Consider the following 18,090-nt stretch of genomic DNA (forward strand, 5'->3'; position numbering starts at 1 on the left):
GTGGTGTGGCCTCACCTGGGGTCTGTGAGGAGGTCTGGTGTCAAAGCCGTTACCCGGCCGGCCAACCGGACAGCGTTATCCGGATCGGCAACGGCCACTTCAGTTGCATAAGGCGACATCAACCACGTGTAGCTCGTAGCTCGTCGCTGCGCGTAGCATGTAGCTATTGGAACGGAGTACAACGTTTCGACGTTTTACAAGATGCGCTGCGTGATTCCCTTAGCTATATGGTTGTGGGTTCTTTGCGGACAATAATCGACTTCCAGCGTACCAGGAGGTGCTGGTTGAACGACGCTATCACACAAACATTGACCACATTGTCCAAACCTGACGCTTCAAGCTTTGCTCATGGTCATGAGTGACCGCATACTCTTGGAGCATGTCGTAGCATGATCATGAATGTCGTTGAACCAGCATGCTGACGAGTGATTATTATCAGCACAGGGGCTCCCAACCCATGCCGAAAAACAGGAACTCAATGCCTTCCTTGTTTACATCAAGTGTTCCCTTAGCTTATCGTGGCATAAGCTGTTCGAGGCTCATGCCGCTTGCTTCGATAATCCGATAACTTCCATCTGAGTCTGACATGTCGTACTCTTGATTTCGCTGCAATGCGGCCATTTTCCTGTGGTCGGCCCGCCTCCCGTAATGAGGCGAATGTCACGGAACTCGATGAGTTATCGTCCGATCCCATTAGGCCCGGTGTAACAAACGCTCACGGCGTCCTCTGATTAGACTAATTGCTTCCATTGAGAAGGCTGACCTGCCTCTGTAGGGGTGTAGTTCCGTGCCTGGTGGCAGTTCAATCTGCCTGATTTTCCGTCGGCCACGGTCGATCGGCGAAAGTGGATGCGCCAAGCCCGGCATGTCGCGGTTTGGTTGGGGGGGGGGGGGGGGGGGGGGGAGTGCGAAACTCTGGCTGATGACCGATGTCAAAGTGTTCCATTTGGCTAGATTTCCATGGTTGGTGCCGCGTTTTGGCTAATTAAAGCACCCAAATGTTTACAAAATTCATATGGGTAAAACCAGGGCGAGCAAACTATGCCGAGTGACACGTCAGCTGCCACAATCTGGGAATAAAAACAAACGAAAATATTGGGTCGATATCATGCCCACAGAGTAGACCTGAGGCGCGCGGGCTGCTGTTAATCTAAGTAGGTAGTGTGGCTCCAATCAGCGCTGAAAATAAGCACGAGAGCTGATTCTGGGCTTTCTGCTCGACTACATTTTCCCTTTGCAATGCATTCCGTATAGATGAAGGTCATGTTAATGTCATTCTCGCTCCACGCCAGATGGAACTGTTCGTTTGCCAGGGCTGTCAGGTATATACAGGAGTCCCGCCATAGTCCGAATTAGAGATGTTCCGCATCGCCATCAACTCACCAGCATCTCCGGCATCTCCGGCATCTCTGGATCTCACCGGCATCTCCGGACCCTCGCACGGCGTCGACGGTTACGCCGCGTCCGCCCAGTCAAGTTCGCGGCGGGACCCTGGCGTGCTGAACCGAGTGCGACGATAGGTTGGCTAATCGCCCCAGGGGACCAATGCGGCCAGCTGACAAACGACCCCGGCTGTCGCCGCACCGGCACGCAAGGTGTGGCGGCGTCCATCGTCAGTGACGCCAGGGTCAGCCGGCTGAAGCGGTCTTCGTGATTCTCGTTGTCTCTGTTTCAATAGAATTTCGTTTTACGTCACTGGCTCCGACCAGCGGTGATGTTTTTTTTTAATGTTTCGTGCGGAGGAGATTGGGCAGCTGTCGGCGGCCGAGGTGTTGACGTGCCAGCGGTCTTGTCACCACTCACTGTCACCACCACTCTGGTCGAGCATCACCAACGGGCACAAGCCCCGCGCCCCCGCCCTCCCCCCGCGGCTGGGACGCCCGAAGTGGAGACGGCGAGGGTTGATGATGAGGACTGCGTGTCGATCGGCTCATGGCGGCCGTGCCAGGCCGGGCGGTGGGCGACTGCGCCCGGCGCCGACCGCTCATGGCTGAGGCGCCGCCGCCGCCGCCGCCGGGGCAGCCGGAGTGACGCGGCACCGGCCGCTGCGTGCCGCTCGCACCGACGAGTGGGGCTGAAGCAGCTTAATGTCGGAAGTTGGGCCATAGAGGAGCTGGCTCTGGCCGTTATGGATAGCCCTGCTGGTAGCCTGAAATTTAGCGCCTGCTGCTTCAACGTGATGCTTGCCATTTTCTTGTGCAAAGGTATGGACGGGAAAAGTACTGGCTGGGCAAGCTTCTGTATAATACCCGAAACGCTCTTTCCAAAAAAGTGGTCGGTTGCGCGGTCAGATTTGAGGTGATTGGTGTTACTAAATGACATTCAACGTGTTCTCCCTGTGATGCCGCTGAATGTCTGTTGCCCATGAATCTGGTCAACCAAACCTCGATGCCTTGTTATTTTTCTCCCAGACATATGATGTTGATGCGGCGTGGCTTTCTGTGTTTGTTTCAGAGTTATCCGTCTAGTCCGCGGGTAGCATACGTTGAGCTCGTGTCCACGGAGAAGGCTGGCGGCCTCCTGACCACCTCAGAGGTCACCCAGTCCGCCGGCCTTGTGACCTCAGGTCAGGTCGACACCGATCCTGGACGGCGGGTCACATTCTTAGGTCAGCTCGTCATAAAAGCCGCGCGGATCTCTGACGATAGCTGCCTTCTGTCTGAAATATGGAAACCCTACGATATTAAAGGCGTTGCCGTGTGCTGTTGTGAGTTTTATTCTGCCATAGATATGTTTGCTGATCGGTCCAATTACACTCACAATTTGTCTGTATTATTTTTATCCCACACGCAAGAGTGACACCTGCTCTTTTAACAATTTACCTTCGGTCAACCTCCCCGTGACGTTGCGACCCAAGATTTAATGGCGAGGTCAATGTGTTGCGCTGGTCGCCGACAGTCGTGTTCGGTCCTCCGGCAGAACCGCCCAAGCAGCCACTCGGGGACACCACCTCGCACCGGAGCCCGCGCACGCTCCAGGTCCCACCCATCTGGCGCGTCACTCCGCCGGCCGGCCGACCGGTCGAGCCCCTGCCCCCGAAGGCGTGCGGCGCCAGCCACTGGGAGGCCGAGACGTCCGCCGAAAACGAGGATCAGCAGCAGGACTCGGACATCATGGACGAAACGGACCGCATGGCGCAGCTGGAGGTCAGCAGAGGCAGTGGCGGCACGTGGCCCGTGGTGCCTTGGTGCCAGGAGGCGGGCTCGGCCGAGTACGTCGTTTAGTGTGATAGGGACCTGCGCCGTGCCTGGCTGGTAGGCGGGAGCTGGTTTGTACAGTTCCGACCATAGCAGGGGGTGGACTCAGGGGCGGGACGCCGAAAATCTATCAGGGCCAGGCGAAAGGTTGGATGTAGAAACTGACGCGCTGCTGATTGCTGCACTTTTGGGTCAGTTGTTTCTCTAACGACCCCTTCGTACTTCCTTGGGATGACCTTCACCCCAGAAAGGGTACCGAGGCGGACACAGCGACCATACCCCCAAAAAAGGGGGTACCGACCGTAGCAGGACAAGGGAATCACTCAAGGGACATGACATACCTGAAGTAACTGTGGAGCGTGCGTGTGTCTGCGCTCTGGTGTGAGCAGCGGCGCGTAGCCGGCGCCCCAGCAGCAAGGTCTTGTCGCCAGCCTGATGGGGGGCATTGCTGGTTAACGCTCCATGCTGCTGTGCTGTGGCGATGTCTGGCTGTCGTGAGTGTTGTCGTGCCCTTGGATACATTAGTCGACAGCAGTGCAGCAATAATCCGCCGTCCGTCACGCCATACCGTCGTCGTGTCCCATTTGTGGACGCGACTGGAGGGGATCCGCGCTGTGGGGTCTGTGGCCGTTTGTTCCCTGTGCGCGGGCCTTCCTTGTGTGAGGCGGTAAGAGAGACCGGAGCAGCGAAACAGTACACATACCCAGGGTAGAAGTAAAGGCTTAATAGTCTGGATTGCGTGTCACTAAGGATCATTTTAGCTATGTCTAAGTCTGTGCGTCAGTTTAAGAGTGGAAATATTCCAACTTGTTGAATTTGAACAGTTGGGACAACACATCAGCCAATGCTGGTTTCTCTTTTGGTATTAGTGTTGGCGTCGCTGCCCACACGGCGCAGTGACCTGGCCGGGGGTCGCGGTCCGCGCTCAACTGATGACCGGCCGCCGCCGCCCCCAGCGCAAGAACTCGGAGCTACAGCGGGAGCTGACCTCCGTGCAGGACATGCTGTCCACCTCGCGGGCCGAGCGGGACGATATCGGCATCAAGTACGGCGCCCTCACCGACCGGGTGAGTCTCGCCGCCCTCCGGCTGTCCCGCCGTGGGTGTCCCCGAGTGGAGCGGTGCGGGTCGGGGCTGGAGGACTCCGCCGCGGTGCAGAGGAGCAGAGTTGCTGTCTTAAGACCGCCCTATGGCGGCCGGATGGCGGCCGGCCGGGACGCGCCGCTGCCGGAACAACGGCCCCCGCTGGGAGACAGCAGGGTGACGTAGACGTTTGGGACAGAAACAGCCCACTTCAGGCTTAGGCTGTACGCATCGCTGCACAATTACTTCATTTGTCTAAAATTCTGTGGCGATGCGCAGCCATCCGCTGGTACCTAGTTGAGAGATAAGCTCGATTAAGCGCGTCGCTCAGCCAGCCGTTGGCCGCGTGCGTGCGGGGCAGCTCCGCGTCTGACCGGCCGCTGCGGGCCCGCTCGGCGCCCGCCCGGCCGGCCGACGAGCCGACCCGGCCCGACCCGGCCCGGCCCCGAGTCAGATGTCGGCTCCGCGTCTGACCGGCCGCTGCGGGCCCGCTCGACGCCCGCCCGGCCGGCCGGCCGACGAGCCAACCCGGCCCGGCCCCGAGTCAGATGCCGGCTCCGAGAGCTGACCTCCGGCGCATCTTTGTTAGCGGCGTTTGATCGAATGGCGCGTGGCGTGCTGGCTGCGCCTTGCTGTGCCTGTTATCGTGCTGCTGTCTGCCCCGCCTGTGCCGGCCGGCGTCGCGCTGACACCACGTATCCGGCTATTATTGTCAGCAGTTAGTCGCCGATCTAGGGATTACCTGGACTGTGATGAGAACCTGAAATGCCCGTTGGCAATAACCGGGTTTTGGATAGTAGATTCCGTCGTACTGTACATAATGTGCTCTATGTGTCTGGTAGAATTGCAACAGTATGCCAGGATGGTCGGGATCAAACTCATTTCAACACAAATGATAGCCAGAAACGTGCCTTTGAACGACACAACTGCTTTTAGCTCGTCTACTTTATGCACCGAGTGCATTTGCAGATATGTCCGTAACATTATCGGTTCCTGAACATAACGCTTACCATACATCCATGAAGAGAACCCTTGAATGGAATGCATGCAGGCTGGATAAAAGAACAACGCACACATTTTGCTATCTACAGATCACATATTAAGATCACTCCGCCCGCCCATTGGACCAACCAAACGCCGCATGAACGTGAGGTCCAAGACAAGGCATGCATCCCAGGACGTTAAATTGCATATTGCCGTATATCGGCAGAGTCTATCTGGCTAATATACTAGTACACAGAACACTAAGCACGTATTCTTGGCGTGGCAAAGGGCGTGGCTCGAGTCATTCTGCAAAAATTCAGTCAATGAGTCCGATTCTATGTCCATAGATATGTATTTTCGAATTTAGGTGATAGCTTTTCGAATTAAGACGAGGTAGCATCCGTGTTCTTTTTTGACGCATCCAAGACGAACATGACGCGCATGCGTTGTGTGCGTTAGATAGCCTTGGTTGTGTGTGTGTGTGTGTGTGCCCGATAACAATCAGTGGCATTCAGCAGACATGCCTTTCTCTTCTCCGTGAGGGATCGGGCACACCAAAATCCTGTCCAAGTATATCGTTTGTAGAATGAGTGGAAGATTATTGCCCAAAAAATAATCTTCAGCCTAAAAATATGCTCAACAGTGCGACCGTTGCCGCGTTCGCGTTGTTTTGTTCAGTCAACCTCGCCACAGCACGGCGGCCTTACGCGCTGTCACGTGACAGCCCATTACAGGTACTGCCGTCTCGGAAAACACCGTTACCCCAGATCAAAGCCAAAGCTTGCGGAATTACGATAGCGTAGACAGGGAATGCCTTGAAAAAAGATGGTGGACGGATCAGGACACGCGGCAACGTGTACATGACAAAAAGTGATTTGGTGTGCCGATTCATGTGGCAGCGATCCTCCGCTGATAGGGTGTGCAGGGCGATCTTGTTGAGCCCGTTGGTGGGAGATTGCGCGAGCTGCCACCGTTTGCGGGGAGCTGTCACATCGCCCCAGATAGGGGACGGCTTCTGATAGCCGCAGGCACGCGCTGCCTGGACATGATGCCATGGGTCGGTGGTACCGCCGTCCAGTTTCCTTCTGGTTGGCAATGTTTTCAGCAGCTGATTACGTCCCTGTTCTGGTCTTCCAATCAGAGCTGCTATTCATAAGGGTGGAAAGCTATCGCTGCGTTAAGGGCCCGGCGCCAGAAACCTCTAGGTCTATTTATGTTAGAGCGTGTGGGGGAGGAGGGGAGGGGGGGAGGCGCCAGCGGCCCATAAGCGCGCCGGTGGAGGAGGTATGCCGGCCCCGTATATCGACCGCCGCGTGTGCGCTCTGCCGGCGCATGATATCGGAGTGTTTGGTCGATACGGATGCCGACGGCCGGCCGGCGGTACCGATGGCTCCAATCACTCGCACGCACATGCCCCCACAGACGCCCACCGGCGTCCTCCGGGGTCACGTGGTGCTCACGGGCACATGCCCCCACAGACGCCCACCGGCGTCCTCCGAGGTCACGTGGTGATCACGGGCACATGCCCCCACAGACGCCCACCGGCGTCCTCCGAGGTCACGTGGTGCTCACGGGCACATGCCCCCACAGACGCCCATCGGCGTCCTCCGAGGTCACGTGGTGCTCACGGGCCATGGGCCACAGACGCCTACCGGCGTCCTCCGGGGTCACGTGGTGCTCACGGGCCATGGGCCACAGACGCCTACCGGCGTCCTCCGGGGTCACGTGGTGCTCGCGGGCCATGGGACATGGCATCTCTTCAAACGAGTGCCAGAAATATTTCATCGTGGGGAAGTGAAAATACGTAACATGTTTTGTGCTGACGCTGGGTGGTCACACCTTGGCATCTTAAAGTATGAGTGAATCATTTGCACCTCACTTTTGGTGCACACACGGTATTCTTTACAGTAAATTTAAAATTTAAAGCACGTTTTCGCTAAAAATAAAATACATACTGTATCTGTGAATCGTTTTCAAACACCGTATTCGGTTCTGCGGACCACGCGCGAATGCTTCGTGCTGTGGCCCTGACGTCTGACGTGTTGGTGCCGCAGCTGGATCGCATGATGAAGCCGGCGGAGGAGGCGCTGGCGTACGAACCGAGCACCTCTCGAGCCGCCTCAGCGGGCCGCACTGACGCCGTCCGATCCACCGCCATAGACACGGTACGGCCGGCCACCCGAGCCACTGACATAGACACGGTACAGGAGCCTTTCCACGTGCGCCGGCACAGTCGGTCGGGGGGTTAGATAATTCTCCTGACCCATGTGTCCTTGTGTGTGCTTTTTCAGCAGATGATCCTGTCTGTATGTGCCATCAAATTTGGAGCGTCTGGTTCCCGCCGCCCGGCGGTGTTCAGAACGCTTAAGCCTTACCTTGTGCCTTGTCACAGTTGGGGCGTCTGGTTCCCACCGTCCGGTGGTGTTCAGGATGCTTCAGCCTTACCTTGTGCCTTGTCACAGTTGGAGCGTCTGGTTCCCACCGCCCAGTGATGTTCAGAACGCTTCAGCCTTACCTTGTGCCTTGTCACAGTTGGGCCGTCTGGTTCCCACCGCCCGGTGGTGTTCAGGACGCTTAAGACTTACTTTGTGCCTTGTAACAGTTGGGGCGTCTGGTTCCCACCGCCCGGTGGTGTTCAGGACGCTTAAGACTTACTTTGTGCCTTGTAACAGTTGGGGGGTCTGGTTCCCACCGCCCGGTGGTGTTCAGGGCGCTTAAGTCTTACCTTGTGCCTTGTCACAGTTGGGGGGTCTGGTTCCCACCGCCCGGTGGTGTTCAGGGCGCTTAAGTCTTACCTTGTGCCTTGTCACAGTTGGGGGGTCTGGTTCCCACCGCCCGGTGGTGTTCAGAACGCTTAAGCGTTACCTTGTGCCTTGTCACAGTTGGGGCGTGGACGCCGCTTGGAGGAGGAGAACCAGGCGTTCCGGCGCCGGCTCGGGACCTACCAGGAGTCGCAGCGGCAGCAGGCGCTGGTCGTCAACAAACTGCAGGATAAGGTCAGCAGCCACGTCGTCCGCTGCAGGGCTTCTGCTGGTCCTGTAGGCGAGGCGGCGCTGATTCCCCGCAGGACAGAGAAATGATGACTGACTTTTGCAACTCGGAAGATCAGGTGTATGTGAGCTACCGAGCTTTATACCACACACACACACACACACACACACACACACACACACACACACACACACGCACGCACGCACGCACGCACGCACGCACGCACGCACGCACGCACGCACGCACGCACGCACGCACGCACGCACGCACGCACGATTTGTGGGTGTGGGTCGCCGTCTTTCTCCTGGACCGCACTGAGACGCGGGATGCGCCGCCGTTGCCGGCAGAAGCTGGCAGACATTCGTTGTGTCGTGCTCCCCCCCCCCCCCCCTGGATCCGCTGTCACTGCTGCTGCCGCTGCTGGGAAGCCGGTTGGGCCAGCGAGCCGTGCTCCTTTCCCCAGGGTCTGCCGCTCAGTAGGCGTAGAACGAGCACGATGAGTTGATATGTTTCGCGCGCCATAGCAGGCCCTGCGCCACGTAGAAGCAAAGAATGAGTGTTTTGGTGAATTCTTTAAGTTTTGTTTGTTGCATGGATTTGGGACTAGTTGCTATGGGTCCGACTGGGTACTTTTCATTCCTCCGACTCTAAGCAACAATAAGTGTTTACTTTTCAAACTTGTGTTATACCTTTCTTTCGTTTGCACAAACAGTGGTGTGTGACTAGCTCTCCTGCACAGGTACCAAGTCTCACGACGAGCCCCTCCCCCCCCCCCAAACCAATTTGAGATGAATTACTCTGCGTACTGCGGCCTGACATTTGCAGCAATTGGCCATTTTACTCTTCCTCCCAGCCGGATATGCTGTCTTACAGCCGGTGTTGGTAGTGCAGCATTGACGTGTTCGTGTATCAGCAGTTCCAGAGGGCACTGAGTGCGTTGCCATTTTAATGCAGTAGTTATCCGTCCAATAAAGCCGTTTGCGATTGACATGGACACATGGAAACATGGAAACATGTTACATGTAAACGGCTGCTGCAGCATATAAGCCCACGTAAACATTGTAGCTGTGGTTATGTCCACCTAACCACCGACACAGGTGACACTGATACTGATTCACTGACACTGTAAATCAGTATCAGTAAACACCCGATAGAAGTATCAGTAAAACCTGATACAGCAATGCTGTCTAAATTGCCACAGCTACGTAACCACGGACACAGGTGACACTGATATTGATTCACTGACACTGTAAATCAGTATCAGTAAACACCTGATAAAAGTATCAGTAAAACCTGATACAGCAATGCTGTCTAAATTGCTACAGTTGCAATCCTGTTGCAAGGCTGTACTTTTGTAGGATCACTTAGTCCTGCCGAGGAAAACGTGCTGATGCTGGTGCTACGATTGGTGTTACCGTTCCCACTGTTGTGGAGGACAGTTGCAACAGCTACAGCTGGGGCGCCGTTATAACCGTCGCCGCCGCCTTGTAAACACGGTCGCGCCATTCGCCGCAGGTGCGCCAGTACAAGCAGCGCTGTAGCGAGCTGGAGGAGCGTATGACGGACTCGGGCCGTCGGCTGGCCGCCTCCGACCAGCAGCTGCAGCAGCGCCAGCAGGAGCGGCTGCAGACGAGCGAGCGGCAGCATGACCTTGATCTCGAGACGGCTCTGGTCCGCCTGGAGGAGGCTGAGAACAGGTCAGTGGGCGCCGAACGCGTCAGCTCAGGGGTCAGGGCCCGTCGGATCAGGCCGGGCAGGGCTGGCTGCGACGTTTGGATCCGCGTGAGATGTTTGTGCGATCAGTCGAGAGCCAGATATTGATATGATCCTACCCTGTTGAAGTACCCATATCGGTGCCGACTGATTTGTAGTGTCTGGTGGACCTGGGTGTGTGACAGTGTCGGAACTCTTTTCTCATTGGCGTGACGCTGTCGGATCTCCGTCCCCAGATCCGTCATGTCGTTGGACTGTGCCCAGGGACGTGCACCGTTGGTGACCTCTGCTATCAGGTTCGTAACGCTGCGTCACGTCTGTCCGTAGATGCGTAACGCTCTCGGACGTGAACGGTCTGCTGCGCGAACAGCTGGACGCGGCGCAGGAGGCCAACGAGGCGCTGACGGGAGAGATCCAGAAGCTGACGGCCGACTGGCAGCGGCTGCGCGACGAGCTCGAGCACAAGGAGCTCGACTGGAAGGAGGAGGAGCAGGTGGGCCGCTGCGGTCTCTTGCCACACGGCCGCGGTCTCTCGCCCTACGGCCGCGGTCTCTCGCCACACGGCCCCGGTCTCTTGCCACACGGCCGCGGTCTCTCGCCACACGGCCGCGGTCTCTCGCCACACGGCCGCGGTCTTTCGCCACACGGCCGCCGTCTCTTGCCACACGGCCGCCGTCTCTTGCCACACGGCCGCGGTCTCTCGCCACACGACCGCGGTCTCTTGCCACACGGCCACCGTCTCTCGCCACACGGCCGCGTTCTCTCGCCACACGGCCGCGGTCTTTTGCCACACGGCCGCGGTCTCTCGCCACACGGCCGTAGTCTCTCGGCACACGGCGCTGTTCGGGAGGAGGGGGGGGGGGGGGGGGGCGTGTAGCCGGCGCTGCGGACATCTCACTGTGATGGTCTCGTGCGTTGTTATGCATGTGTTTTTAAAGGGACCTTTGCGCGTTACATAGAACCTGCCCGCGTGTCATGTGGCCTCTTTTCGCTGCATCTGATAAACACGGGAGACGATTTCAACCGTTTCACATTGTGCCGCCCATTCCGTGGCCAGAAGACTAAGGTGAGAGGGGTTATGCTGTTTGCGATCCCGCCTGCGCCTTTCCGTATGCCCCGTAAACATGTCTGAACATACCCCGCACCATCACGCCTCCCTATCTCCAGCCAGGAGTACAGGCCGGGCCTGTGGCGCCGCCCATATCACTGGCGGTCGGCATCCAGTAGAAGGCAGGCGCTGGAGGCATGCGGCCATGTTTGACCCAGCGACGAGAAAACCAAACCGCATGGGCTGTAAATAAACCTAGCCCTGCAGTTTGTATGCACCTGTAATCATGACCACCGTAAATGTCGTGTAACTCTCATTGCGACAGAGACCTGTTCCGAGCGGCTCCTTCGATTGCGGCCTTGTTTGGAGTAGGCCGAGGATTATTTTGAGAACGGGCCAGAACCTGCTAGAAAACCAGAAGTTTTGACCCTTGGAACGCAACCAATGCTGTAAGCCTGCATTGCTAGCGTGGCTCGCAGGTTCTTGCAGTGGTTCGAAAATGGAACAAGTCAGTTGTGTACAGCTTGTCACCACGCCCTGTTGGAGCCACTGAAGCCTGCAGTAACATTTGTTTAAGGCCAGGACACTGGATTAATTTCTGATACATATATTCGATGCACCATTGATCAGTCGAGCAGCTGACACGATGAAGTTCAGTCTCCACCTCTTCTTTCGTCGACGCGATATCGTTTGCGTGCGCTGAGATGTGCCGCTACATCACCACCATCACACGCGAAGACAGGGCTATTTCCCATAATAACGGTTTCAATTCCCGCTTGATCTCGACCTGAGCGGTTCTGATGGAGCAGAGCCGGGCATCGTTCCATTTGACCGGGGTGCGTTCGCCGTCGGTGTGTTTATCGCGGCGCTCCTCCGAGACCGGCGGCCGCCAGCCGCCTCCGGGGCGGCGGCGCCCCGCTCCCGTCACGACACCCGCCCTGCTGTGCAGACCTTCAACGAGTACTACAACGCCGAGCACGCGCGCATGCTGAAGCTCTGGAAGGAGATCGTCGGCTTCCGGCGCGACTTCAGCGAGCTGAAGCTGGGCACGGAGCGCGACTTGAGCCGGGTGCGCTCCGAGATGGCGCGGCTGGCCCGTCAGACAGCCGACGCCTGCAGCACCGTGCACACCGGAGCGGCGGCGCCCAGCCCCGGCGGCGTCACGCCGCAGCCGGCCGGCCAGGGCCCGGTCACCAGGAAACAGGTCTCACAGGTCAGCGGAGGAGCGGGCGGGGGTTGGGGAGGGGCCGGGCGGGTGGTATTTTGCTGCCTGGAGCCATTATGCGGTGGCGAGCATATGTTTGTGCTTAGCTCCGGGAAAGAAGAACCCGACTCTGAACGAAAGACTAGCCAAATGACGACATCGGATCGGCGCAGGCGTGTTCAGCCGGTCATCCAGCGAGATGATGCGCGTGCTTGACTTCATTAGCCAATAAGACGTCCTCGCGACTCAGAACGGCGCCTGCCATTATTGTCACCTGTGCCAGCATGGTATACCAGTGTTGGCCATGCGTTTCGGCGTGGCCACCGCTGGTAGCGCGGTGTAGCGCTGTCCGCACAGTGATGAGTATGTGAGCTGATCTCGCCTTATGTTTGTCGCTCACCCGACCAGATATCGGCCGCCTTCTCCAATGCCAGCATGTGGGAAAAGCTGCAGGATGTTCAAAAGCAGGAGACTACCTTCCGCGTCAAGAAGCGCGAACTGGAGACCAAAATTAAGGACCTCAGCAACCAGGTGGGCCGACAGCGCGCAGTATTTGCATTGTTCTAAACCAGTACCCATCGTGCATAGATGCGGCACTGTACTGAGCCCACGAGTTTCTTCCTTTGTAGTACACTGTTCAAATGCAGTACGGGCACTCTTGGTCATTTGTCCTGACTGGGTGCTGCCGAGTTGTGTGGCGTGCGGTGGCGCTGTTCAGCTCGGCTGGGTGACCTGTCGTTCTCGCCAGGTGGACATCGCCCGCAGCGAGATCGTCGAGAAGGACAAGATTGTGACGTCCCTCAACAAGATGGTGCACACTCTGGCAAGTGATCAGATTGGCGCAGTTTTCGGACTGTCGGCCGTAGCGACTCGTGCATCTACATAAGGTGTCACTAGCGGTGCAGATAACCGTAGTTTCAGGTCGTGTGCACCATGGAGCTAAAAAAACCATCCTGTCACGGACACTGCTTTTGATATCGCGAAATGGTATGCTTAAGCGTCGATGTTGCTCCTGATCAAGCTGTTTTGTGGAAAGTTCGCACTAAACCTGGGACTTTGAGAGCAGCACCGCTGATGCTGCCCAGTGTCGAGCCTGCCGTCATCAGCGTGTGTCGTCGATGCTCTGGTGCCAGGCGGGCACCACCGGTAACAGCGGTTCGCTTCCGGTCCGCCAGGAGTCCAACACTGCCGAGTTGGGTCAGAAGCTCGAGTCTCACCGACACGTGGCCGAGGAGAACGACGTGCTGACGCAGGCTATCCGCGAGGTAGCCCAGCTGGTGGTGGATGACGCCGAGCGGACTGGGGAGCCCGAGGACAAGGTCACCGTGCTGGTCAAGTCCACCTCGCTGGCCAGGTCAGCCGCCTGGCAGCCGCGTTACGCTGGGGTCTGTCACACGCGCTGCAGTTGGCGGCCTTGGATCTCTGTCTGTCCCGTCCGCACTCCTCCTCTTCTCCATCGATTCTTTCCCTTCCGCTCTAGGCCGTCTCCCTCTCTCTTTCATCTCTCTCTCGACATTCCTTTCGGAGTCACCTTCTCGCCTAGAGGCCTCGCGCGTCCCTCCCGCCTCTCAGGAGACTCTGGAGAAGAGAGAGCTCTCTCTCAGAGCGGAGCTCGAGCGCCGAGAGAGCGCTCTCTTTGCGATCTCCTCGACGATCTCTCTCTCTCCTCGCTTCTATCTCTCTCTCTCTCTCTCTGCTTCGCTCTCTCCTCTCTCTCGCTATCTCTCTCTCTCTCTCTCTCTCTCTCTCTCTCCTCTCTTCTCTCCCGTCTCTCTCTCTCTCTCTCTCTCTTCTTCCTCTCTCCCTCTCTCTCTCTCTCTCTTCTCTCTCTCTCTCTCTCTCCTCTCTTCTCTCTTCTCTCTCTTCTTCTCTCTCTCTCTCTCCTCTCTCTCTCTCTCTCTCTCCCTCTCTCTCTCTCCTCTCTCTCTCTATCTCTCTCTCTCTCTCTCTCTCTCTCTCTCCTCTCTCTCTCTCTCTCTCTCTCTCTCTCTCTCTCTCTCTCTCCGACTCTCCTTTTTTTATCTCGCGTCATTTCCTTTGCGCACGTCCCTATGCACCGCCCCCCTGCGTCCTATTCTCGACAGAACAGAGACCCGGCGGCTGCTTGGCGGACGTATGCCTTCACAGTGTTTCCGGACGGGCCAGGCGCGCACGGACCTCTTGAGGCCGTGTGCGCCACGCCGCGCCGCCGTTAGCGAGACGTGAGGCCCACGGCAACGTTGCGCGGTGTCCGGTGTGAAGAGCTGCCATCGATCAGGCACTGCGGTGGGCTCCGTGAGCTGGAGCGCGGCCCACAGGTCCACGTGTTTTCGAGCCTCTGATAGTGTTCTTTGTTTGATCATCTGGCCTGAGCTGGCCTGAGCGGGATTCTACGGAGGGACTAGACGCATGTGTGCTGACGGAGCGCGATCTCCTTCATCGCCGGGGGTTGCCGCCCAGCCGGTGTCGGCGAGGCTGGCCTGTGGACTGTCCGCTCAGGACAGTGTGCCAACCGAAGGCGTCGCTTGTGGGCCGCCCTGGTGACGAGGGCCCGGGCGCCTCGGACCGTCACCGGCTCTGCTCCTGTGCCTGTAGCGCCGACCTGGAGCCGCTGGAGCCGCCACCCGCTCCTGTCCCCGCTCCTGCTCCTGCCCTTGCTCCCGCCGCACCGCCCGCTCCGGAGCTGGTCAGCCGGGCTACCTCGCTGCTCAGGTGGGAGCATTCTCTTGGCAGTGTCCTCCGCCGTGGTCCGGGCTCTGACCTGGCCGAGGTGGGCGGCGATCTGGAGATGACGATCGTCAAGTGGTGTCTCATGTCGGCCATTAGGTAGGCGGAGCAGTGGGGCACCAGCTATCGCCTGGTGGTTCGGTTGCATAAGGTGGAAGGTTCGCATGTGCGAATGACTTGCGTGCCAACTGCAGTGGGCACACAGAGCCATAAAGCTTGCCAGCGTACTGGCTATAACTGCGCGGTTCGATAATCATGCGCAACCACCTGCCACTCTCCTCACACTAGTAGCCGCCTATCTATCCGGTTGTCCTCCGAAGGCTGCATGTCAGTGGCATGTGTAGCTGACACCCACAAAGGACCTCATCTTCTGCCGCGATCCTTGCAGTGCCGATCTGGACCCGTTGGACGGCGTGCCGGCCTCTCCGGCGTCTCCTCCGCCGGCGATGGTCTCGGCCGCTACCTCGCTGGCGGAGGCCGAACTCCTGTCGCGGGAGCCCCCTGACCTCGGCGCGGTCACTCCAGACCACACTGTGCCCCCGGGGGTGTCGGCGTCCACCTCTGTGGACGAGACACAGCTGCTGCCCCTGCCGCGCTCCGTCTCGGACACTGTAGCTGCGGCGACGACCGGAGCCGCCCGCGCCGAGAGGCACCCCACTCCTCCGTGGGAGATGAGCACGCCCCCCTCGGGTCCCGGCACTCCGGCGTGGGAGGCCGCCACTCCGACCTCGGGCACCGCCACGCCGACCGACCGGAGCACCATACCGTGGGACTCCTCCGATCCGCCCGCGGAGGCGGCGCACGCTGCGACCCCGCCCTGGGAGGTGACCACGCCGAGCGGCTCGGGCGCCGCCTCCCCGCTGTGGAAGCTGGACGCGCCACTGCCGGATGCGTGCTCGTTGTTCCCGCGGCTGAGCTCCGCGGCATCCGGCCGCGCGCGGGCGGCCGCGCCGGGCCGGGCCGTTTCGCAGGCGACCTCGCTGCACAGCGGCGACCTGGCGGCGCCCGACGCTCCGCCCGACGCCCCGCCCCACGCCGGCTTGTCCGTGTCCACCTCGCTGCTCAGGTGAGGCGGCTCACGCCCGGTCGGCGGCGGCCGCGGGCGGCGGCGCTGGCGCGTTGCAGGACATTGGGGAACTGAAAGCCAAATGCAACGGAACGTGCCATGTTATAGTCTGCTGCGTCGCTTGGCGGACATCGGATGCATCACTTTGGTTCTTTATCCGGCTTTGTTCAATGGTCGAAGCATTGGCGAGCATTCCTTCTACTTTTTGAAACCCTGTGCCGTCCGTCGTATGTCATCCTCTTCCTCTCCTAAGGCCGTCTTCGGTTGCAGCTCCCAGCTGGCTCCCCTGAAACACTACGCGGACCAGTGCTGCTCCCCTCCTCCGGAGACAGACGTGGCTGTCGCGGGGCTCAAGGCCAAAAAGGGCTGCTGCTCGCTGTCGTAACCGCACGAGTCGTCGCATGGATGGTGTAGGAACGTGGCGAGCCGGTCCATTTTGGCATCGCATTCATGACATCCGATTTGAATCATGGTGAAGACTGAAGATCATCGCACAAACTGTGGTGGAGAAAGTTCTGCGGCTGGATGTTGACATCACTGTCGGCTGAAGAGGAGCGAGCGTTTGTGCTTGTGCGCTTGTTTGACTGGGGTTCATGCCAGACAAGGGGGAACAACCACCGTGTTCGGGGTCCGACGGCAGGGGAGAAACGGTGGTTAACGTTGGTGCATCGGCTGGATGTGGCAGGGGTCCTTCCGTTTGCCAACTCGGATATGAAGCTCACTGGCAGTGTCGTGCGTGACGCCGGCGGCAATACGTCCTATATTTAACAAATTGTGAGAATTCTTAGTGGCTATTTTTGTGTGGTTGCCTTGAGAGAGCGTTTCTGTTCGTTAAATCGTTAACATGTGAGAGGGGCACACTGTACAGCGCATATCTAAGCAAGCGACAGAGGAGGGAACAAATTGATCAGGTATTGACTTCGTGCCGTCCGGACGTGCTGTGTCTGCCAAAATACCACACGTCCCAGGAGAAAAGAGCTTCAAGGACCTCCACACGTGCCTGGATTGCTGAATTATGCAATTGTTTTCTGCATCATTGAAATAAGAAAATATCCGTGTGTGTTTAAACGAAAATTCATGACGTAGAATGTGTTGTGTTTGCCTTCTAAGATGTGTTAATATTGCCATACGATGCCCTGCAAAATTGCGGTTTCGGGTCCTTGCAATTGCAATATATATGGCCGCCCAAGACGTGCACTGTGCAACGCTTTAGTAAGCATGTGCCGCTGCTAATCCAGGCAAGATCACTGGCTTAGCACCGCGAGACGCGCGCATTTCCGACGAGTGAGAGGTCAAACGCGGCGGCGGGAGGTCATCAGGCCTTCCAATGGCTCATTCGCCACACGTCGCTCTACCACAGATACCGCTGAACCAGCCACGCATTGCCCCCCCCCCCCCCCACCCCCCACCCCCACCCCCACCCCCACCCCCACCCCCATCCCCCCTCCGTACCTGCTGCACATCCATCTGAGCACTGGCGCACACAGCGCTCCTCTACAGAAACGTCTTAACTATGCGGTGAGCCGAGTGCTTGCGGTCCTTCCAGAGGCGTAAGAGGCTCCAGAGAGGCAGAGGCCTCCCCCGTAAGGCTACCTTGCAGCTCGGTGGGCGGTTGGCGTGCGCATGCCATTCGTGACACTTTATTTACGCAAGTCCTTCATTTATCATTATCTGTAGCCGTACTTGCTCAAGTATTGGACCAAACTGGCCAAGACCGTCATCGAATAAAACATTTGCTCTTCCTGCCCCCCCCCCCCCCCCAAAAAAAAATGTCATCATTGATCCGAATGTATATCAAGTGATTTAGCTCAGCAGCTTTCGGTGTAAGTTTGCTCATCCTCCGCACCAAGCCCCTGGCGACAGATGAGGGTGCGCCAAACCCTGACACACTACCCATAGCTCCTGCTTGCTCGGTTTTGCCGCTGACGTGGCGACTAACCGTGCCGTTCCCATGTTACCGTACCCGTGTCACGCCGTACCCGTGTCACGCTGTACCCGTGTCACGCTGTACCCGTGTTACGCCGTTCCCGTGTTACGCCGTACCCGTGTCACACCTCACAGGTGTCATCCCTTACCCGTGTCACGCCACACCCGTGTAA

General features: G+C 58.2%; 1 protein-coding gene across 1 annotated transcript in view; it reads left to right on the top strand.

The window, feature by feature from the left end:
* Window positions 1-14,424, top strand: part of LOC119105587 (rootletin) — a 57,257-nt gene extending 42,833 nt beyond the window's left edge. Inside the window, exons 3-14 of the mRNA XM_037229048.1 lie at window positions 2,455-2,566; window positions 2,920-3,146; window positions 4,154-4,264; window positions 7,318-7,428; window positions 8,146-8,259; window positions 9,770-9,951; window positions 10,295-10,460; window positions 11,965-12,228; window positions 12,628-12,750; window positions 12,968-13,042; window positions 13,395-13,573; window positions 14,304-14,424. Of these exons, the coding sequence (XP_037084943.1) occupies window positions 2,455-2,566; window positions 2,920-3,146; window positions 4,154-4,264; window positions 7,318-7,428; window positions 8,146-8,259; window positions 9,770-9,951; window positions 10,295-10,460; window positions 11,965-12,228; window positions 12,628-12,750; window positions 12,968-13,042; window positions 13,395-13,573; window positions 14,304-14,424 (1,785 nt within the window). The remainder of the gene's footprint in view (window positions 1-2,454; window positions 2,567-2,919; window positions 3,147-4,153; window positions 4,265-7,317; window positions 7,429-8,145; window positions 8,260-9,769; window positions 9,952-10,294; window positions 10,461-11,964; window positions 12,229-12,627; window positions 12,751-12,967; window positions 13,043-13,394; window positions 13,574-14,303) is intronic.
* The last annotated feature ends 3,666 nt before the right edge of the window (window positions 14,425-18,090 follow it).

Source organism: Pollicipes pollicipes, unplaced genomic scaffold (genome assembly GCF_011947565.3).
Source record: "Pollicipes pollicipes isolate AB1234 unplaced genomic scaffold, Ppol_2.1 Scaffold_6138;HRSCAF=7277_pilon_pilon_pilon, whole genome shotgun sequence".
Classification (NCBI taxonomy): domain Eukaryota; kingdom Metazoa; phylum Arthropoda; class Thecostraca; order Pollicipedomorpha; family Pollicipedidae; genus Pollicipes; species Pollicipes pollicipes.